The 24,814-nt window shown below is 36.3% G+C and overlaps 1 protein-coding gene across 1 annotated transcript; it reads right to left on the bottom strand.

Moving 5' to 3' along the window:
- Positions 1 to 953: 953 nt before the first annotated feature.
- On the bottom strand, positions 954 to 23,077 carry LOC134753798 (uncharacterized). The gene is made up of 8 exons (XM_063689740.1): positions 23,010 to 23,077; positions 21,396 to 21,570; positions 15,746 to 15,896; positions 7,386 to 7,669; positions 4,438 to 4,521; positions 3,505 to 4,003; positions 2,150 to 2,280; positions 954 to 1,217 (listed from the first exon to the last, which is right to left on the bottom strand). The coding sequence occupies exons 1-8, from the start codon at positions 23,075 to 23,077 to the stop codon at positions 954 to 956; spliced, it is 1,656 nt and encodes a 551-aa protein (XP_063545810.1).
- Positions 23,078 to 24,814: the final 1,737 nt, after the last annotated feature.

The following is a 24,814-nucleotide window of genomic DNA, read 5'->3' as shown; positions in this document are numbered from 1 at the left end:
AAATGCCAGTCATCTTAGCCCAATGGGTCGGAATTAATAAATATTCAGCTGTTTATTTACATACCTGCAAAAAGTTATGCACTTCTTCACTCCCACCGGGAGGAAAACATAATATAACATATTATGTTGTAAACAGTATACACACACGTACACAATACAACAGTATACGTACAGGTTTATACTATATACCTTCACTCAATGAGTGACTGAGTAATCTTGTTTCCCACCGGGATAAAAGATGTCGTAATTTCGCTTCCTTGTAAATTTGGAAATGTGCATACTTTTCCAACGGAAAAGAGTGGAAAGGCGATCAGAGTAAAATCGTGATCGTGAACAAATAAGGTACCTACTGCAACGCAGTATTATTGAGGTTATCATAACCTTATTCATGTTATTATCATTCGTATATTGTCACAAGAATATTGTTTTCCACCGGAAAACAGGTCATAATATTACATACTATGCCAGTAATAGTATTTATATGAATCAAACACATTGTTTGGATGACAGAAATATGTTATGGCTTCATAAGTAAATTTCTCAATTTTTTGCCATTTTCCATAACAATTCTTCTTCTTATAGTAATTTACACTTCCAATTAACATTTTAGATATAATAATAGGTCCGAATTCCTGAAATTCACTGAAAAAAATATATTTTTTCACACCGAAAAAAGGTTTTCTTTTTTATTTTTAGCTTTATAAATTCGTGACGTTCTAAGGCAGAACTGGGACAACTACAATAATTTACCACGGACTAAGTACAAATATAATACGTGAGTGACCCGCTTTAAAATAAATGAATATGTTTGAGTCTCACGGGAGTTTTATAGTTAAATGAAATGAATTTATAGTTAAATTAAGGGAAAATTTATATTTTTAATTACAATACATAATAACCTAGTAAAATATGTGTTCCGCAATAATTAAGTTATTTTATTAAAAAATCTTATATTAGAATACCTTAAATTGTCTAATCTTTTGATGTTCAAATATATTCAATGCCTCTGACCAACGGGGGTAACGGTACAACTGCGGCATGCGGAACCTGGACCAGCTCCTCAAATGGTCAATACGCAGCTGCAGCTTAAATCGTAGATTGTTCTCGTTGTCGCTGGCGTACATGCTCCCGCGCAAGTTCGCGCGCATGTCGCGCCGCGCCTCCGCTATGCGGTCTACCACGATGTTGAAAATGGTATGGTCGGATATGTTCAGCCACTGAAACATAATACAGAAACATCAAGAAAACGTGTAATAAAACAATGGCTACTTATCGCGTCGGCGTCGGATGATGGTCACTAATGAATGACAATTCAATTTTAGTTACAAATATGGAGTCGCTGTTAAGTAAATTGTTTGTAAACATTTTATTGAAAGTTTACCTAACCCATGAATCTTATTTAAAAATGTTATAAAAATACGGTTAAAAAATATTTCTTGAATTATCTTTCAAAATAAGCCCAACTAATAGAGACGTGGAGAAACTGTCATATCATAATCATAGGGCTCATGCAGCTGTCCCCGTGGCGTGGCGCCAAGACGCCATAGGAGTTTTTGAAAAAAAAAACATCCAGAATAACGCTGAGATGAATAATGATGATGATGGTAGTCGTTTTCTTAAATGCTAATTACCTGCGTGAATCCTTGGGACGATGGCGCCAAAAACTGTATGTTATTTTGCCAAGAAATTGGTAGAAAATGTTTAAAAAACCCGAAGCGGAAGCAATAGTCCCTTTCAAGCCCCGCCCCGCCCCGCCTATACAACAAGCATGCTAATAATGTTCCTTCTTCGGATGTGTTTCACGATAGTGAAGTCTTATTTAAAAACAAATTATTGTTGCTCGGCTAACTTACCTTAGTTATTGTTAATATTAACTATTAAGTGTCTTGTTAATTAGTATTATATACTTATTCTAAATTATTGTAATGTCTACTAAGTCTTTTTCTAGGTGTTACTGTTGACTTAATGTTTAAATTAATATAATAATGCATGCTGTGATTGCCTGTAAGTGGGGGATCAATAAAAAATGTGCCATTTTTGTAAGTTAATACTTGTATGTAAATTGTATCTTCTGTTGGTGATCCTTATAAACAAATGTGAAAATCGTTCAATGAGTGAAAATCGTGTTAATATAGCTCAATAGAATTACCACAAGTTTCGGGCAAGCGTAGACACACGCGGCTATGGAGTCGTCATCAAGGCGGCTTCCAGTTAAGTTGAGCTCGCGGAGTTGAGGCCCCAGCTCACGACACAGCGCGGCAAGTCCCACTTTTGTTATACCTGTATGCATAGATTTATAAGGCATAGATTCCTAGCATGGAGGCTATATAAAGGAGCCAAATCTCTATGTATGAAAAGTGTCCATCAAAAAACAGTAATTAGGCGGCGCCATCATACACCGAAATACTACCAAAAACAACCTACGTAATTTGGTCGGGTTATTTGTTGCCTTACATGTTATACTCATGTCCCAGAGCTTAACTAGCGCCACAGGAGAGATTAGGAACTATTATTTAAAGCTGAAAGCGGTCACTTTTGCAACCATTCTGCCATAAGAGATTGGCATCCTTTCTATAGGTACCATCCATAATTCCTAGTACGTACATCGGTAGTGAAGCCATTTCAAGTGCGACGTCACGTCACACTCGTGCCATCGTATTCGAACGGTCCTCGCAGTACTAAAGGTCAAATCGGTTAGTGTACACCTCCCGTTTAAAAATCAAAAACAGGGAAGATTATTGTTTGTGCATTGAATGGGTGTCACAACGGATCAAATCATAAAAACATACCGCCTGATATTACATTTCACGCGTTGGTGTGATATTTTTACGTAATCGTAAATACATAAATCCAAATTTTCGTCAGCCGCCATTTCTTATAAATGTTGCCAGTGTAGTGAATATTTTTTCCTCCACATGGGACATAAACTTACATTCTAAAATGAATACGCTTAATTGAAGTACGCATAATTATAGAAAAATATATTTTAACATTTTTTATTATTTTATTTTTAAAAGTAATGTTTTTTAATCAAATGACATTAATTATTTATTTAGTTTTTTTCTTATTTTTATTTTGTGTAATGTTCGTTTTAGATTTAAATTTCGGAAAATTTCAGTTAAATGCCAGTTTTCCTAAAGCAACACAATGATTTTTATTATTTTATGCACATTTGTTAAATAAAAAAATTGTAAAAACGTATCAGCTTATTTATTGAAACCATATTTCACAGTGCTGAAATGCAATAAATCCCTAAAAGAAACATAAAATGCTTTTCTCCAAAATCAAATCTACACACTTCCAAATTATTAATAACCAAGTGTAAGGATGATGTTACAATTTCCCTACTTCGATGGAAATAAATATATACTGGCAACATATTTTTGTATATATGTGTGTGTGTTGCTGAGTGCAAAACAAGAGCGTTCCACGCACACATCAATCGTGTTTCGGGGACTATCTGTATGTGTAATTAGTCTAAGGGGTCATAATAAAAAAACTTACGGTTGCAAGGCGAGCGCACAGCCAACAAATCCTTACAATTCATAGCCAATGCTTCCAAATGCTCATCCCACACATCCACGCCATCTGCCTTAAACCGACGTAACTTCTTAAGTCGACACACCGACTCGAAAAACACATTACTCCTTTGCCGAAGCTGGTCGTCATTATCATTATTCGGCACACCGTAGACTAAGAAAGAAAACTCTTCTAAGTTTGGCATTCTGTCCAATAGCATATGAAGTCTGTTGTTAACTCCTCTTTCAAGTGTAGTGTCGAGGACTAAAGTAGTTAGATTTTTTAAACGGTCCGCGTACGAAAGGAGAATGGAGAAATGTGCAGCAGATATTAAGCAGCTTAATGTGAGACACTTCATTTTATCAATATTCAAATTGTGTAGGTATCTGCCTTTGACGTGTTTGTGTTCGCCTGCTGGTAGGGATAAGCACAATTCGTTCATGTCGCTCGTTAGGAACTGGTTGACACAACCGTCTGTTATCTTCTGTAACAAATACATCTATTTTAAAATATTTGAAACGCTCCACTCATTTTATTTTGCTAAAATTTTCGCCCGACATAACTATTGACAATAACCACGGACTACATATCACGTCAATAATATTATTCATATGATATAATATACCTACCAGGCATAAAAAAACAATGATTATATCAGATGTGGAGTCTAAAGGTGAGGGGCAAGAGTGAATTTAGTGAACGATAAATTACTCGATTTATGAAGGAAGGATAGAAGGATATTTTCAGACTAAGTAATTGAGACACCCGCGTCGACCACATCTTCCATCGCAAGTTTCACGTGGCGCGCCAAATCTTTCAGTTCCTTCTAATTCCCTGGCTTTATGCTCCTCTTTAACCTCTTTAATGACTTTTACATGAACAAAGCCGCGGGCAGTGGCTAGTATAGTACAAACATACCCCACAGTCTTGGAACGCGAGCCGGGCCAGCTTCGGGAAGTACAGCGTGCTGGTGTGCGACAGCTTCTTTTGTAAATTAATCAGCTGAAAACAAATATTAACAATAAAATATGTTTATTACTCTTAAAGGTGAATAACTACTCTTTATTAAGGATATAGGGCGACGCTTAAGGGAAAGGGGCGGCGAACCTCGCTCTGGTTCTTTCCTCGTCCAAAAGATATCCCTGGCCATTCAGCGAGGTAATGCCGCCAGTATTTTTGGCACATTTGGTCCGGGGGATAATCAGAGTGGGGGGTAATATTGTATTTGTTGTAATTGAGTTTTACTTTTTTGCATTAATTATATTTATTAATAAAATTACTCTTATATAAGTATTATACAAGTCGGTATTATTATCCTATTTGCGTATTATATATAGCCTATAATAACACCTATCATTTATAGGCGTTATTATGTAGGCTAGGATATACAAATAACCTACTGGTAGGATAAAATGGGGGATGTCGGTCACTTAACAGTCCGCAGCAAGCTCTCAAAAAAAGCTGGTCTCAAGTCTCAACTCAAATCGCTTGCTTGAATCGCCCGACCTTACAGTGGAAAAGGCGCCCGTGTGTAAGTAATTTATATTCTATATTCTCTAATTCGTAAAAATTCTAAAATTATATCAGTAAAGATTATTTTTGGTCGTAATTTTCAACAATTAATGGTCGGTCATAACATGAACATAGCACCAGCATAGTTACTTTGGACTGTAAGTACCTATACATTACTGCGTCGCCTTTGCAATCAGTAAGTCTTACTCATATTTTCGAATACCTACTGGACCGCGAGCCAGGCGCAAATTTCGTCAGTCATCGCCTCCCGGGCGAAAACTCGTATAGCGGTTAATGGCTATGTATGATGAACCCTCGTGAACGTCAGCTGCCGCTGCGTTGGTGGGTTGAGGAATAGCAGCCACCGAAACGCGTAACACGGTCTTTCCACCGCGATACAGCCAGCTGACGATTTGTTTTACTAGCAATAGCATCTAAACTATCATCTGACAAAATATCAAGCGGGAGGCGATGATAAAAAAAATATTGACTTTATTTGCTGCGTCAGCTGCCGCTCCGTTGGTGGGTTGAGGCCACCAACGGAGCGGCAGCTGACGCTCACGAGGGTTCATCATACATAGCCATTAACCACTACGAGTTTTCGCCCGGGAGGCGATTGGTCATGGAAATCTGTTCCTGGCCCGCGGTCTATACGTTACGACTACTTCCTTTATTTGGAGCCTGGGGCCGCTTTACAACAAATCCCAAAAATTGACGTAGGCACTAGTTTTTACGAGAGCGACTGCCATCTGACCTTCCAACCCAGAGGGGAAACTATACCCTATTGGGATTAGTCTGGTTTCCTCACGATGTTTTCCTTCACCGAAAAGCAACTGGTAAATATCAAATGATATTTCGTACATCGTACATACTCGTAAGTTACGAAAAACTCATTGGTACCTCCGGATTGAAAGTCGCACGCTCTTACCCAGTGGCGGGCCAGATCCGGCCCGCGAAAGGATTTTATCTGGCCCGCCGACCGTCATTTGAAAAAATGTGTAAGTATATGGCCAGCGATATAATAAAAACGCGTTTTTGCTGTAAATCTGTCCCTCCTCTGAAATTTCTTCAAGTTTTGGCCCCTCGTGAAGAAAGTTTGCCCACCACTGCTCTTACCGCTAGGCCATCAGCGCTTTAAAAACCATGTTGATTTTTTTACTTTTCAGCGTTCTGTACCCAAAGGGTAAAAACGGGAACTTATTACTAAGACTCCGCTGTCCGTCTGTCAGTCTGTCCGTCTGTCCGTCTGTCCGTCTGCCCGTCTGTCCTGTCCCCATATGAGATGTGGTTGAATTCGTCCGAATTGTGTTAGTGACATAGGCTATATAAATTTTGAAAATGGCGCCCGCTAATGAAAAAAAACCGGCCAAGTGCGAGTCGGACTCGCGCACCGAGGGTTCCGTACATTACACAATTTAAAAAATGTATTTTTTATGTGAAACGTGAGTGAAAGGTAAATTGCGGTTTACAATTTATGACGTATTAAAAAAAACTACTTACTAGATCTCGTTCAAACCGATTTTCGGTGGAAGTTTGCATGGTAATGTACATCATATATTTTTTTTTAGATTTATCATTCTCGAATTTAAACTGTTGTGAGCAGGCATCGTAAACTGCGAGCGAAATCCATTGAAGTACTAGGGTTGTTACTGATTGTCATACGTCATTCAATGCCTTCAATGGATTTTGCTCGCAGTTTACGATGCCTGGTCGGTTTAGACTCATTGTCTTAGTCACTCGCGCGACAGTGTCTCTCGCGCAAACTATTCAGTTTAGAAATAAATGATATTAGAAACATCAATATCATTTTTGAAGACCTATCCATAGATACACGTATGGGTTTGATAAAAAAATTTTTTTGAGTTTTAGGTCTAAGTATGGGGAAACCCCAAAATTTATTGTTTTTTTTTTATTTGTGTGTGAAAATCTTAATGCGGTTCACAGAATACATCTACTTACCAAGTTTCAAGTTCTTATAGTTTCGGAAAAAAGTGGCTGTGACATACGGACGGACAGACAGACAGACATGACGAATCCATAAGGGTTACGTTTTTTGCCATTTGGCTACGGAACCCTAAAAACGAGAACCTCAAATCCTCAATAATACTTAATAGTTTGCCCGAAGCCATAAGATGTGAAAATAAGAAGTCTAAATTTAAATCTTTGTTAAAAATACACTACCTCAATATTTTGTAGTAATTGCACTATATAATTAAGTTAAGTATATATGTAACTAGAGACTGATGACCCCACAGTCAAACTCTTTATTGAGTTTTGAGGGCGAAGATTATAGTAATTAAGAATACTCTGTATTTTATTAAATAAATAATAAATAAATAAAAATGTGAACATACCCTGAGGACTTCCAAGTTAGGGCAGGTGTACCTGAGGATCTCCACAACATCTTCAAAATATTGGCAGTTAGCATCAAACTTCCGGACTGCAGGTCCAAATTTTTTGAGCCAAAGTTTGAAGGAAAGCCACCAGTCAACCGATTGTTCCATGAAGATAGTTAAGACTTCGTCGTTGTCTTTCGTAACGAAAAATTTATCTGGGGCCTTGGCAGGGTTAAAACCACCAGGAACAATCCGTACAGCCTCTTTAAAATCTTTGTATATCCGAATCAAAATTCGGCGTTCTGTAAAGAAGAATTTTATTATTACATATCATTAAGAGCCCCCGGCAAGCTCGGCCGAATTGCACCTTCCCATACAAACGTAGTTCCGCTCTCATTTTAAAACTACGTACATACATACATACATACATATAATCACGCCTATTTCCCGGAGGGGTAGGCAGAGACCACGGATTTCCACTTGCTGCGATCCTGACATACCTCTTTCGCTTCCTTCACTTTCATAACATTCCTCATACACGCTCGCCGGTTTAGGGTGCTCTTGACCTGGCCTTTCTTCAGGATTTCCCCGATCTGATCAGAGAAAGTCCGCCGAGGTCTGCCCCTTCCAACTCCCGTTTCTACCTCTCCCTTATACACTCTCTTTGTTAGCCTTCTTTCACTCATTCTTTCCACGTGTCCAAACCATCTCAACATACCTTTCTCAATTTTTGTCACTACATCTTCGTTCAGTCCACACTTTTCCCTTATCACACTGTTCCTAATTCTATCTTGTAATCTCACACCACACACACTTCTCAACGCTCTCATTTCCACTGCATTCACTTGGCTCTGATGCCTCTTCTGCCATACCCAACTTTCGCTACCATACATAAGTGTAGGCACCAGCACCCCTCTATGCACAGCCAACCGTGCCTTTTGCGACACCTTCTGGCTGCTCATAAAAGCATTAAGTGCCCCATTCACGCGATTTCCAGCACTCACTCTCCTTTCAATATCTTTATCATGCTTACCGTCCCTAGTGAATAAGGTTCCCAGATACACAAACTCTTTCACTTGTTCTACTCTTTCTTGACCAATCAAAATTTCACAGTTTGTCATATATTCTTCCTTTTCAAATACCATTACTTTCGTCTTACTTACATTAATTTTCATTCCTTTCCTTTCAAAAGATCCAAGCATTCTAGTTACCATCTCCTGCAACTCTTCACCCGATGACGCTAGCAATACCAGGTCATCAGCGTAAAGAAGACATTTGACGGGTAACCCACTCATTCTCAGCCCACATTCATCATTTCTCAAATCATGCAAACTACTGTCCATGAACAGATTAAACAGCCACGGTGACGCTACACATCCCTGCCTAACACCCTTTTCGATGCTAAACCACTCAGTGTACGACCCGTTTACTCTCACACAAGCACTGGAATCCTCATAGAGCGATTTCAGTGCCTGAATGAGACGGCCGCTCAATCCATACACCGACAGTACCGACCAAAGTTCATTCCTCACCACTCTGTCATAAGCCTTTTCCAAATCCACGAAAGCGCAATAGACCTTCTGACCTTTAGCCAAATGCTTTTCGGCTATGCATCGCAAGGAAAAGACTTGATCCGTACATCCCATACCCTTTCGGAATCCCGCTTGTGCATCCCATACTTTCTCATCGGTTTCTTTCACTACTCTTTCAATCAATATCTTTGCATACAATTTGCCGACGACGCTGAGTAAGCTAATGCCTCTGTAGTTTTTGCAATCCAGTTGTGATCCCTTTCCTTTGTAAAGAGGTACAATGACGGCCTTGCACCAGTCCCTGGGCACTTGACCGGTTCTCAAGCACATATTGAAAAGGCGGTACAACTGACTTGCTACAATGCCTTGTCCAGCTTTCAGCATCTCGACAGAAACTCTATCATATCCTGCAGCCTTTCCTGATTTCATTCCTTTCAACGCTTTCACAATTTCATCCATGCTAATACTATCTTCGTTCTCTGACACGTTCTCAATGCTTTCATTCAACTCCGAAATTGACGTGCTTGCCTCCTCTTTATCAAACTTTCAAAATACTCTTTCCATCTTTCTAAGATGCATTCTTCCTCATTCACTAATCTTCCATTCTTGTCTTTTATTGACTTTAGCTCAGAACTCTGGGTGTTACCCCTGGCTAAACGAACGGACTTCCAGAAAAACTTTATATTTGTTTGGAAATCTTGAGACAGCCTTTCTTCCATTTTATCTTTCTGTTCGTCTTTCTTTCTGTCTACTAATTCCTTTACTAAAACTTTCATTCTTCTATAATCCTTTTTCGCTTCACTGACTTCGTCATATGAAGCCGTGTGATTTCTTTGGTTAGCTCTTGTGGCTAACCAATCCAACCACAACTGTTTCTTCTTACACACAGCTTCTTGCACTTCTTTATCCCACCAAACATTCTTCTCCTTTTTTCCTTTGTGCCTCTTCCTCACTCCACATACTTCACTTGCCACACTTACTACTTTATTTTTAAAACTATTCCACAATTGTTCAGTCTCACTAATCTCATCCATACCATTGAATTCGGTTTTTAATCTACTCCTATACTCATCATTTACTCCTTCTTGTTGCAAATTCTCCACTTTTATTCTTTTTAAATCGGCAGTAACTGTACAGGGTCGTTGTCTCCATCCTTTAAACTACGTGTTGGATTATAATGAAACTTTGGCAACTTTGCACATACAATGACATGAGATAAATCTAGGTCTGTAATTAGATTATATAGCTCAAGTTTATAAAACAAACGAAATAGAGCAAAAACAAGTTTTGTATGAATAATTTAAAATCGCTGTATTTTTTTAACTACTGTATCTGAAGCTACATACAACTAATTACAGACACAGATATATCTTATCCTATTGTAAGTACAAAGTTTCAGAATCTAGATAGTTGTTTTAAAATGAGAGTGGAACTACGTTTGTATGGAGAACCGAGCTTGCCGGGGACCCTTAAGTCCTGAGACAGGGTACCTAATGATTCTCCGAGAAATTTTCAGCAGATTATCGATTCGCAGACAAGACAAGAGGTTGAGACAACAACGAGCAAATATGTAGTCACAAACTCGTGGTATGGCTGTCAGTTGCAATGCATCAAATTGGTGGTTTTCGGAAGGAATTTCTTGAGTTACTTTAGAAAACACCGGAATCACCATACACGTGCCTTTAAAAATTTAGGAGTTCCCTCAATTTCTCATGGATTCTATCATCAGATCAGAACCAAAAATATCATGGGAACACCTCGGAGGTAACTTCTTTCAAACAACAAAAGAATTACTCAAATCGGACCATGGGTGCGGTGCGGAGTGATCGCTGAGAGAAGTTCTGCTAATCAATATGCCAATGCCAATGAACATTCGACCTATAGTCTAAGATACGTGATGACGTCATATATGGTCGACCTTCAATGATACGTCTGACGGACGAAACTTATATTTTATGAAAGAAAATATGTTCCTGAACATAAATAAATAGGGTTGCCTAAAGAAATATGGTCAAGGCTATTTTTAATAAATTTTTGAAAAAAAAATTTTTTTTTAATTTCACCGATTTGTCTGAAGAACGAAATAAGTTCCAATGGAAAGTATACAACTTGTACAACATAAATAAATTAGGTTGCCTATGTTTTTCCGGTCACTATTATGAGGTTGCCGTGTTTAAACATGTGAGTTTAAATCGATAATTGCACTGCACCCATCTGTCTGACGCTTGAATTATATATCAAAATAATGGTAATTTTATTGCGAATACAATGGTATAGGGCTGCCTGCAAAAATCCGGTCACAAATAAGGGTTGCCAGGCTTTTAAAGAAAATAAGAAGGAAAGACTTTTAGCGATAACTCAAAAACGACTTAACTGATTACGATTGTTTTAACTATTTTCGAATGTGCTTATTAATCACTATTTTTGTGATGTTTTTCATAATTTTTGGATGGATGGTTCGAAATTTAAAAGGAAAATCCCTTGTTTTTCCTTTCTAAATAATTATTTCCGAAATGATTCACTTTATCAAAAAAAGTTGTTTAAAGATCCCTATTTATTTTGAAAGACCTATCCAACGACACCCCACACTATAGGGTTCAAACGATAAAAAAATTGTCACACACATTTTGTTTCTTTCAAAGGGATTATTTCCGAAAATATTCACTTTATCAAAAAATGTTTTTCTAAAACCCCTATTTATTTTAAAAGACCTATCCAACGACATCCCACATCATTGGGTTGAACCGAAACAAAAATCCTTACATACATTTTGTTTCTTTCGAGGCGATTATTTCCGAAAATATTCACTTTATCAACAATTATTTTTTGGAAACTCTTATTCATTTTAAAAGACCTATCCAACAATATCCGGCACTATAGGTTTGAAATGAAAAAAAATCCTCACATACATTTTGTTTCTTTCGAAGGGATTATTTCCGAAAATATTCACTTTATCCAAAATTGATTATTGAAGAACCCTATTCATTTTAAAAGACCTATCCAACAATATCCAGCACTATAGGGTTAAAACAATAAAAACAATTATTGCACACATTTTGTTTCTTTCGAAGCGATTATTTCCTAAAATATTCACTTTATCCCTATGGTATGGATGTCGTTGGATAGGTATTTTAAAATGAATAGGGGTTTTGAACTTTTTTTTTTTGATAAAGTGAATATTTTCGGAAATATTCGCTTTGAAATAAACAAAACGTGTGTGACAATTTTTTTATCGTCTGAACCGTATAGTGTGGGGTGTCGTTGGATAGGTCTTTCAAAATAAATAGGGGTCTTTTAACAACTTTTTTTGATAAAGTGAATCATTTCGGAAATAATTATTTAGAAAGGAAAAAAAGGGTTTTTCCTTTTAAATTTCGAACCATACATCCAAAAATTATGAAAAAAATCACAAAAATAGTGATTAATAAGCACATTCGAAAATAGTTAAAACAATCGTAATCAGTTAAGCCGTTTATGAGTTATCGCTAAAAGTCTTTTCTTCTTATTTTCTTTAAAAGCCTGGCAACCCTTAATTGTGACCGGATTGTTGCAGGCAACCCTATACCATTGTATTCACAATAAAATTACCATTATTTTGATATATAATTCAAGCGTCAGACAGATGGGTGCAATTATCGATTTAGTCACATGTTTAAACAAGGCAACCTCATAATAGTGACCGGAAAAACATAGGCAACCTAATTTATTTATGTTGTACAAGTTGTATACTTTCCATTGGTACTTATTTCGTTCGTCAGACAAATCGGTGAAATTTTAAGAAAAAAATATTTTTAAAAATGTATTAAATATAGCCTTGACCATATTTCTTTAGGCAACCCTATTTATTTATATTCAGGAACATATTTTCTTTCATAAAATATAAGTTTTATCCGTCAGACATCGGTGAAGGTCGACCATATATAACGTATCTCCTACTATATTGTGTTTCGACCAATGGTTTCTCGGGTATAATTATGACAGTTTCTAAATGGTTATTCTACCAAAAGTAAGTATGCGTATCAATGCTCTGTTTATTGACTACTCTTGCAAACGACTAGGGTAAAGGCACCAGTAGTCAGCCTTTTTACGAAATTTCTATGTTCAAGATCGTTTAATTTGATAAATTTGATTACTAATTGAGCTATAAGAATTATTAAAGTTTTTACTGTTCAAGAATTTCATATACTTTAAGTTTTGTAAAGAATAAAACGTTTTTAAATGTTGCTTTATGGAAATATTTAATTAAATATAATGAAAGTGCTTTTTTGCCAGTAATCAGCCCTCTGTGTACCAATATACAGCCTTTAAGTACCCAGTGCCCAGCCATCCCATTTTAACGGCTGATTAGTGGGTTCTGAGTTCCGCGATGTCAATGTCCACTGGTCAGCCACAGGCTGACTACTGGGTAGTTACTTATTTCAATCAAATAAAATGATAATAATGTAAATATTTAAAGGTACTTGGCTTAAGGACTTAGATTTCATTTGAAAATAAAAAAAAGTTCCGATTCCTATGGTCAGCCTCCCCCGGCTGACTTCTGGGTTTACTACCTTTTCAAAATTATTGCCATAAACCCAGTAGTCAGCCAAGGGAGGCTGACTATTGGATTTCACACAAAAAAGTAGTTCCCAATAGTCAGCCGCTTTAAAAATGTTACTTTTATAGGGATTATATTAATTTTGTACTTTTTTCAGATAGAATAAGTATTAATCATGTGATGCAGTCCAAATTCATTTAACAAGATATCATAATTCGGCTTTTAACGACTTATCAAAATACCATATGACACTCCAAAAAAAATGGCGCATATCACAGTCATGATCCTTCATGTCTGAAGACAGCACTTTTTTGAAGTAGTGTTGTGGTTCATGCTAGACAATTCTTTTAAAAATTAATCTATTTTTCAATAATTTTTAAGAAAAAAAAACCGACTTCAATGGGGGATGCCGCTGAAAGTTCACTTATTGTTGATGGTGCACTCTAAGATTCCAGACAATGAAATGAAAAAGACAGCATCTTTTGCCTAATTATGTAGAAAAGGAGGTAAAACCACCCATTTTTCTAGTAGCATTTCGTTTTTGTAAGGGTCGCAGTTCTAACCTAACCTAACCTACTTTTCTGATAGCATTTCGTTTCTGTAAGGGTCACAGCTCTAACCTAACTTACTTTTCTGATAGCAGTTCTGTTCTGTGAGAATCGCAGTTCAAAACCCACCCACTCACCTAACCCACTTTCCTAGTAGCATTTCCGGGTCCGGGTCTGGGTCCGGATACGAGTCCGGGTCCGTGTCCGGCTGTCCGGGTCCAAGTTTGGGTCAGAGTTCGGTCCGGGTCCGGGTCCAAGTTTGGGTCAGGGTCCATAAGGAAGAGAACAAATCGCCAAACGTGAACTATGTGTCATTGAAGAGTTCCATTCTGATCATCATCAGCAGTTCCACTTCATCAAATGTCACTTTTTTAAATGTAAATGCTGGATTTGTTGATGAAAATACAAAAATCACTATATGTATACCTTTCACATTTGAGGAGTTCCCTCGGTTCCTTGTGGGTCTCATCATCAGAACTCGAGCTTGACAAAAATATGTCTTAAAAACTTATGTTGCTTAACAAACATAAAGAAGAGGACAAATCGCCAAACGTAAACTATGCGTTATTGAAGAGTTCCATTCTGATCATCATCAGCAGTTCCACTTCATCAAATGTCACTTTTTAAAATGGAAATGCTGGATTTGTTGATAAAAATACAAAAATCACTATGTGTATGCCTTTCACAATTGAGGAGTTCCCTCGATTCCTCATGGATCCCATCATCAGAACTGCTTTTTGACAAAAACGGGACCAATCTGTATATATATACTTACAATCAAAAAAAGAATTTTCAAAATCGGTCCGGAAATGACGGAGTTATGGAGTAACAAACATTAAAAAAAAAAAAAAAAAAAAAAAAAACAACCGAATTGAGAACCTCCTCCTTTTGAAATCTTGAAGTCGGTTAAAAATAAAAATGCCCATGCACAAATTTTTTTTATTGCGTCTGCACCTGCAATAGTTTATCAATCTATTATATCACCTACTTTTGACATGAAAATTAGAAAAGGTGTGATAATAACAGCCAAAAATAAGCAAGAAAGGCTGACCACTGGTGCATGCCTGAGCACTGGTGCCTTTACCCTATTATGCGTAATGAGATTCTGCCAATCGGTACTCGGCCAAAAAACCCGTCGGCGAATCGTTGTCGGCGAAACAAAAATCGCGTATTTTTTCTCGGAAAATTAATATACCCCTTAACGCCCCACACTTCAAGTTATAAAATTCAACATGTGTCAACTACCCTATTATCAAGCAATTCATTAAATATCTCAAGATGATTTCCGACATAAAAACTATCCTACGTCTTTCTCCGGAACTCAAACTATACCTCTATGCCAAATTTCAACTAAATCGGTTAAGCGGTTTAAGCGTGAAGAGGTTAACAGACAGAAAGACACACTTTCGCATTCATTACATTATAATTATATACTAGCTTTTGCTCGCAACTTCGTCTGCGTGGAATAGTAAATTGGGTAGCTTATTTTTTTTTTATCTGCTTTTTATCGATTCTCCATACAAATTCCCACCTCCCTTTTTAACCATCTTAAAGGATGACTTCTGGGATAAAAACTACCCTATGTCGTTCCCGGGACTCAAACTATCTCTATACCAAACTTCAACTGAATCGGTTCAGCGGTTTAAGCGTGAAGAGGTAACAGACAGACAGACACACTTTCGCATTTATAATATTATGTATGGATTAGTATGAATAGTAATTATAGTATGGATGGATAGTCGTGTAAAAAGCGTTCCTTACGTGATATGTGATCAAGCACTGAGTTCTGCCAGAGTTTGCAGGTCCGTTCCATCCGCATGAGGTCCCGAACTGGCAAATAGTCTAAGATGCGTCGCCTGCAGTCCGCATTTAGAAAGTTTATTATCGGGCTGTTGGATTCTGGTTCTGATGCCTGTGTATATAATGAAAATGAAAAAAATGAAAATTATTACATTAACTAAATGTTACATTACAAGGTAGCAGGTTGGGACTTCCTATTAAGTATTATACCTGTATCAGGACAGGAAGCGCCGCTCCTTCGTAGCAACAAGTTGTAACTTGTAATAGGTTAACAAAAACAGATTTTTATATGGACGGTTTCTGAACGCATTTTAGAGAACTAACGATATGTGCGTAGATAAAACGTTGTACGATATATGTGCGTAGGCCGTAGGGCAAAGTGGTTATTAATAAACATTAAATTATGTAATAGTACATTTTACAACTAGTGTGAAAAGAATGTCTTTTTACCACTAGTACTGAGGTATCTTGCCACGAGCTGAAAGCGACCACCACCACTTTTTGAGCAACTGTATTAAAAAAATATTTTTAATACAGTTGCTCAAAAATTGCTACTTTACGTAGCTGTTTAGCGTGCGGAAAGTTGGTTTTCGCGAACTAGTGCTTTTTACTTTTCCAATTTTTTTAAATTTATTCATGACTACTTATTGATGAGTGTTAATATTAGTTTCCTTTAAACGTCGTAATCAACATAAAAACCTACTGTTAATGTAAGAATACGAAAAGTATACATATTTCATATTTTTATTACTTACCTCTTCATCATTATAACACGTTTATTTGTGACATTTTCAACCAAAAGGTCCCACATTGTGTCGCTTGTCAATAAGGTTGATTTCAAATTGAAGCTGTATGGAAATAGCGCCTTATTGACAACCGACAATAAGTACCCTTTTGATTGAATATGGTACATTCTTTAATATTGGATATTGAAAAACCGTTCTTTATAAGTTGTCTGAATGGTACGGAACACCTGTCAAAGAAGAGGCGTTTTTCTTACAGCAAGCATGTTTTAAGCTTCCGAAGGCAATATTCGATATTGTTTTTATAAATATACGATACACAAAAATAACGATACTCATTGAGACGATAAGGTTGACTGGAAGAGATCCCTTACAGGGATAAGTTCGCCTTTGTACATTGTATACTTTCTGTTTAATTGTATATCTTAACCTGTCTTATGTGCAATAAAGTGTTTACATACATACATACATATTTGGGTAATAATAGTACAATGTTTTATATTCAAAATTGTTTCTGTCATAGAACATGCATTTAAAAAAACTTTCATATCTCATGCTCTGAAAGTGGGTCGTTGTTGTTCTAAAAAGTGCGCAGAAAGTGATACGTTTCTGCTCTAGTGCTGAAATGTGGTGTACTCCTCTGCGTCCCCCTCCGACGAGCAACTGGGTGGAAACAAAATTGAAAAATAGTGTCTTTATTTCCTCGCCTGGAACAATTGGTAATTGTTCTAATTTTACTAATTTTGCATTGAATTGTTTTTTATCAAAAATGATGTAAGTAAATTGTTAAAATCAATTATTCTTGATTTCTTTTGTTGAATTGTATTTACTCGATTTTATAAGGAGGGAACCAAAAGGAATACACCAAATATATATTTTTTAAACCTTACACTTGCGTAAATGAGCAAAGACATAATCCGTTAGAGCCACAGTTAAACGTTTGTACAATATTAAATGGGTTTTAAAGTTATTTACCACTATATTCATAAAAATAAAATAAAATATAAGATAAATTGCTCATTTTATTCATTAAATTGTAATTTAATATTTACATTTTTAAATACTTTTACTATGTTGGCTAAATGACTGGGATGCCATTGACTATTCGGGAGTTTTAGAACGAAAAAGTAAAAAATTAAAAAGTAAGAGGCAATCCCGCTGATTTACGTGTTATAATGAACAAATCATTTTAAAATTACAATTAAAATTGCAGTTTGTTAAAATATGTGTGTTTTCGTAAATATTGCAATCTAAATGTTTTTCGCTAGGGGTTATTTATCTTCACACATGAAAAGTCTCCGATTGCAAGTAAGTCCTAAGGAAAAAAAATCATGGCCGTAGGTCTATTAGGTACTTTAATTACTGATTTTGCAAAATTGCCTTGTCTTGTTTTGTTTCCTCGCATGCTATATGAAAAGTAGAGTGTTTAACTCGGATGAAAGGCACCATTTCCGTCTCGGACTATTACACTACCTCGACAGAAATGGGTGCCATTCAACCCTTGGTTAACAATCTACTATTCATTGAAGTGAAGTGGGTTCAATAATAATAACTACATCCATTCTAGTCAAATAAAAGCTAAAAAACAACACCTCTTCACAATAAGATTTAAGTATCCTTGAAAAACCAACATACATACAGGCCGCGCAAATTAGTTAGCCAATTTGCCGATAGATGGCGCTGTACACAATTACGCTTAGTATATGAAGTCTTTCGTGATTCCATTTACATGAGAAAATTGAAAGGTTGTACGGAACCCTCGGTGTGCGAGTTAAACGAACTCGCACTTTACCGGTTTTTTATTTATCGATATACCTATGCCTTTTAAAAAGATATGGTAGAGTTGTGTACTACATGTCTGTTTTCTTTGTTGTTTGTATTACATTTTTATGTCTACCAAAGATAGATATAACTCCGTAATAGATGGATACAGTCTAAGAAAAAAACGTGCCTCGAAAATCACGAAAATTTGATTCTCGATCAGATGGCGCCACTAGTTTTGGCCTACACTCGTATAGAGGGCGTTGACTGTTTCGTTTGTTATTTATAATTTTAACGCATACCAGTGAAAGAACATGGGTCAAAATCATATAAAAATAATTAATGCAAATAAAAAAATCGTTTATCCATATTTAAATACATTTTATCGTATTTTTATAAATATTTATTTTTGGTTTTAAAGTGTGTCGTCAGATGGCAGTGAATTTACTGGGGTTACAAAATTTACTATGACAGTACCGCTCTAGTATAAGTTACTCTATGCTATTACTAAGACTCCGCTGTCCGTCTCTCTGTCTGTCACATAGCACATCTTAATAAGACGAGGCGTCTTTGACCAACTCTAAGGGCAAGCAATAACGCTTGCACCTCCTATACGAATTCCTTTTCGAAATTACGGTATAGCGAGAGAGACTGGTGCTGCCCATCTTTAAAATTTGAGTATTTATTGAAGAATAGTTTATAACTGTTTAAAAATACATTTATTCATATCGTGCCTTCTAAAGAAAAAGTTTAACGACTAGGGTATTTGATTGCCGATCGTAAGGACAACCGACAATGAGATACCCTAGTCAGTCATTAAACTTTAAGCGTGTTTTTTTTAAATTGCTGAGGAAATTTGCAACTTTACAACTTTGCAATTAACTTGACGACCGGTCTGGCCTAGTGGGCAGTGACACTAGTGACCCTGCCTGCGAAGCCGATGGTCTGGGTTCGAATCCCGGGGCTTTTATTTGTGTAATGAACACAAAATATTTGTTCCTGAGTCATGGGGGTTTTCTGTGTAAGTATATAAGTATGTATAAGCGGCGCAAGTATGCAACCATAAATAGTGGTTGCATATTTGAGCCGTTTGGGGTTGAAACTATGGGGCCTTGGGGGGAAAAGTGCCCATAGAGTTTTTAAGGAATGTAGCCGCAGGTTAGTAGAGTTGACGCGTGACCAGAGGGCTGGTTCACATCTAGCACAGCGGATCAGCGTTGCCATACAACGTGGCAATGCTGCCAGCCTTCTGGGCACGCTGCCAATAGACGGTACTGATTTGGAGCAAATTTTTTATTTATAGTTTATTTTTAAGTTTAGTTTTTAATTTTAGTTTTTAATTTAGTTTGTAATTTTGATTTTTTTATACTTAGTGTTTAATAAAATGACCATATACTATTGTACAATAAGAAATAATAAAAAAATAGCTAGTATGTATTTATCTATATAAGTATGTATATCGTCGTCTAGCACCGTACTCGTAGCACCCATAGTACAAGCTTTGCTTATCTTGTAGTCTGTATCTTTAGGTAGCTAAATAAATATAAACAATGTGTTTTTAAATTTTCGGGTACTTGAAACATTTATCAGTTAACCAAATAAATATAAAACTGCCTGGATCTGTCCCTCATCGTTCTGGCTTTAACCTATTTCATTTAAGGCGGTTCCCTGAGCCAGAAGACGAAAAATCTCCTTACATGATCATGTTTTTCTAAGAGGCGTTGATATTAGTACGTGACGTGACGTAGACGTGAAAAAAATATATGTAGTTATTGACTATATTATCTTTAATAACATAGCTTCCGATACACGAATTATGGCACTTCGCTCGATACAATTAATTCCCAAAGTAACCTCTAACTCGGACTTTTAATCCAACTTTACTCGGTTATTTATTATGTGATACTATAAACAAAAAAAGAAGAATAAACAATCTTAACTTAAATTGTAATTTCATAGCTTTCGAATTTCGATATTGTAAGGTAACGGTTTTAAAATAAATAAAAATCGACAAAATTCGATCAAAATTGACACTTGGCGAGCATTATCTTTCCCGTTCTTTCTTGCGAAATGTGACAGTGACAGCGGAAAACCGATGGAACGGCCTTAATCGTGTAACGTTTTCATCTACCCTCAAATGGCTAAATATTCGATCTTGTTTTAGGTTCTTTACTAGGGCGAAGTAGTAGCGTATATTACAATACAATCCGATATATTCCTTTTAACAAAATAGCACGATTATAGCAGCTTCGTTGTTAATTGGTGTGTAAATTGGTTTTATAAATAAATTATTATGATTATGATTATGTTACGTTGAGTAAGTAATCATAGTGAAACTTCTGTAAGTTTTGGCATTTCGAGTTAAATTAACTGACTTGAAGAATTTTCTTGCCCAATAAAATACTTAATTGTGGTTTGTTTACATTCTTTTAAATACCTGAAGATACAGACTATAGTTTGGGGCTAGGTTGATCCAAAGAGGATATAATAAGATAGAGCGGTACTACTGTCATAGTAAATTTTGTAACCACTGTAAATTCACTGCCATCTATCGACACACTTTAAAACTAAAAATGAAGATTTATAAAAATACGACAAAATGTATTTAAACATGGATAAATGATTATTTATTTGCATCAATTTTTTTTATACGAGTTTGACCCATGTTCTTTCACTGATATGCGTTAAAATTATAAATAACAAACAAAACCGTCAACGCCCTCTATACGAGAGTAGGCCAAAGCTAGTGGCGCCATCTGATCGAGAATCAAATTTTCGTGATTTTCGAGGCACGTTTTTTCCTTAGACTGTATCCATTTATTACGGAGTTATATCTATTTTTGGTTGATCTGTGTAAGATGTCCCCTAATATTTACATTTATTTAATACACATGATTATTTTAAGTATCAAGAGACTGTTCCTGGACAAAACAAAATTTCGACAATTTCTACTTGATTTATAAAATAAAATCATTGATATCTCGGAATCCATAAGCATAAACTGGTACTTTTAGCTTGAGAACGTCACATTTTATGGACCTCATACGAGGTAAAAGATACTTTTATTATGAGTGATTATAGGTATATGAGTAGGTATGCATACTTACAGGTAGGAATAAAGTAGGGATCGAGCCCCTCTTCAGGATTTTCCTCTTTGCTGTTGGTAGGAAACATTCTGGGACAAAATGTTTGCCGCACACAAGAGAAGAATTAGCTGGGGTCAAAGTTTCTCGTGTAATTGCACGCAACCATTCCCGCCGTAATTCAGGGTCCGTCGGAAACCTGCAAAGGAACGGGCTGGGATATCAGTCACATTACTGGAATATTAACAGGATTTGTTGCCAAACGTCTATCAAATTATGACGTATTTAAATAATACTTGCACTGTGATATAATAGTTATTTGTTATACAAGGGTGCAAAGTTGTATTTTACCCGCGAGTGTAGAATTGAAACACGAGCAAGCGAAAGGATTCTATAGGTGAACCACGAGCGAAGCGAGTGGTTCTAAAATAGAATCCTGAGCGTAGCGAGTGTTTCTACACACGAGAAGTAAAATACATTTGCGCCCGTGTGTAACACAAAACTTTTCACCTCACTATAGCGAGGAAAGTGCAACATCCACAGGTGTTAGATCATCTTCATCACTGGAATCACTCATTTCTTCACGATATTATAACAGAAAACTCTGGAAGTTGTGTATTTTTACGCGAGTCGATGAGAAAAGGTTTTAAGTAAAAAAATTGTTGACAATGTTGACATTTTTGATGTATGAAATGTCAACGATGCGTTTTGAAATTGCATCGACTCAACTTGTGCGTTCAGAATTATATTTAACATCATTATAAAAAAACAAACGTTTCTTATGGAATTTTAAGGTTTATGACTTAAAATCATTAAATAAAGCTAAATTTGGTATTTTTTATTAGATTCTCAAACCATTTATTTAATGATAATTAATATCGAACGAACCATTATCATGTGCGTTTTACGTTTTGTTATCTGTCAAGCTACTTAAACACGCTCCATCCAAGGTCAAATTACTTTCCCCACTAGTGGATAAAACGCGATTTTCCCCGCTTGTATTGAAGGATAAACGACAACTTTCCGAGCTAGTGAGGGGAAAAAATCTTTTCCCCTCACTAGCTCGGAAAGTTGTTGTCCTTTAAAACAAGCGGGGAAAAACGCATTTTATCCACTAGTGGGGAAAGTAATTTGACCTTGGATGGAGCGTGTTTAAGTAGCTTGACAGATAACAAAACGTAAAACGCTCATAATAATGGTTCGTTCGATATTAATTATCATTAAACAAATGGTCTGAGAATCTAATAAAAAATACCAGATTTAGCTTTATTTAATGATTTTATGTCATAAAAAGTTCCATAAGAAACGTTTGTTTTTTAACCGCCTTCAAAAAAAAGGAGGTTATTTTAAGTCTGTTATAAACGTTACTCGTAATATCTTATTGATGCCTTGTGAAGAAATAATGTTATCGATACAGTCATGTGAACATTTTGACAAGCCCTAGCGTAAAGTAACAGTTCTTTTATGTTTTTACACAAATTATTCTAAATTATTGACTAAAATGATCAAATCAAACTAATATGATCAAATATTAGCACACAACGGAAGAAAAACTTACAATGAACTGTTTCTTACACTTTATGTTGCTAATCTGACAAAATCACGTTAAGAAAATTTCGCTCGGTATATCATAATTACCTGTGAAATGAGTATTTTTTCGGATTTCTTGATCTCTTCTCACTACAATCCGGCACACTGCACGACATTGTAGCTGTAACAAATGTAATTTCACTGGAATCTACTTTATTTAAAAAATGGCTCGTAAACCAGTACGTGTAAACCGTTACAGAGGATCCGTTCTGATATAATTATTTGAATGCAGCGGTGGGTAGCACCGAAAATAAAATCCGCAAAATTTTGTGTCCGTAAGCTGCGTTCACAATTATCAATTTTCTTAAACGCTTTTTGTTTAGTCAAATTAAAATAGTATAATTTACGTAACTGTAAATGCTAAATCTTGATACTGTTCATTTTAGTTTTTTGTCCATAGTCTAGCTAGCGTAGACATGACATCTCATCTAGCGAGAAAAACTGTATATTCTCTTCATGTTCATGTAAAAACCTATTATAAAAAAATACAAGTGCAAAATATACATTACGAACAGGGAAATAAACACTTTATTTGTCTCCTGAAAAGTACTTAGCTTAAAAATACATGGCAATTTTTTTTACTCGCACCGACAATTTGTAGTCTGACTAGTTCGCACTTATGGGATGTTCATATACGCGATGGCTTCCCTTTCGCACACTTCAGCTCAGCTGTCTTAAAAGCATGATTTTTACTGAAAAAAAAAACTATAGCTATTTTTGGGTGAAATTTGTACTTGCTAATAACATCTAATAATCATATGCGGGATACAGCCAACACTACCGTCGTGATACCTATTTTCTTTTAATGTCTCATTTTTGAAACAAATGGTTCAAAATTGGTGGTGGTTGACGTTATTTATTTTATTTTATTAATTCAAAAAATTTACACAGCATTACAGCGAACTAATACACTGAGAAATTTATAATAGAAAGTATTTATACAACTAGGTACATGATACAGTCTAGAAAGGACAACAGAACAAATGTAAGAAAAAAAACTAGTACAAAACAGATGATTCACGCTTATCCATCGCCTCACAGTACTTCATACATTCTTTACACAGATCCATCCAACTACTTGCAAATAAATCACATTCCGGTGCTGATGCGAGGAGCGCGTTGATATACTGTAGAGCGCGGACAAGTGGTGATTTGCCATGAGACATAGTGCGCGTTTTAGGCACAGCTAATAGGTGAGGACTTCGCGGTCGTAAATTAATTTGGGCCTTAGCTATAGATGGTACGAACAGGCGTACGAGCTGTGCAACCAGTTCAAGGCAGTCCGAGTTCCCCCGTAAGACATTACATGCAGTAGCAAGAGAGAGTTATATTGTGTCCGTCTTTTTTCTTCCAGGTATTACACATTTTAATGTAATCTCTCGATCGGATTATTTATGATATACCCTCATGTCAGCCGTGTGAAGCTCGATACTCGTTTTTGGCAGAATTGCGCTTAACTGCGCGGTGGCCACAAAGAAAAGAGTGAAGTGAAGCGACCACTTTTTTTAGGGTTCCGTACCCAAAGGGTAAAAACGGGACCCTATTACTAAGACTCCGCTGTCCGTCTATGACCAGGCTGTATCTCATGAACCGTGATAGCTAGACATTTCAAATTTTCACAGATGATGTATTTCTGTTGCCGCTGTAACAACAAATACTAAAAACAGAATAATATAAATATTTAAATGGGGCTCCCATACAACAAACGTGATTTTTTTTTCTGTTTTTTTTTCGAATGTTACGGAACCCTTCGTGCGCGAGTCCGACTCGCACTTGGCCGGTTTTTTAAGCCATTGTTTTAACTTCAGTTTTAAACAGTGGTACGGACCAGGTAATGTCAAACTTTTTGCATG

The sequence above is a fragment of the Cydia strobilella genome, chromosome Z, assembly GCF_947568885.1.
Source record: "Cydia strobilella chromosome Z, ilCydStro3.1, whole genome shotgun sequence".
NCBI classification, from domain to species: domain Eukaryota; kingdom Metazoa; phylum Arthropoda; class Insecta; order Lepidoptera; family Tortricidae; genus Cydia; species Cydia strobilella.
This window is presented reverse-complemented; position numbering and strand designations above follow the sequence as displayed.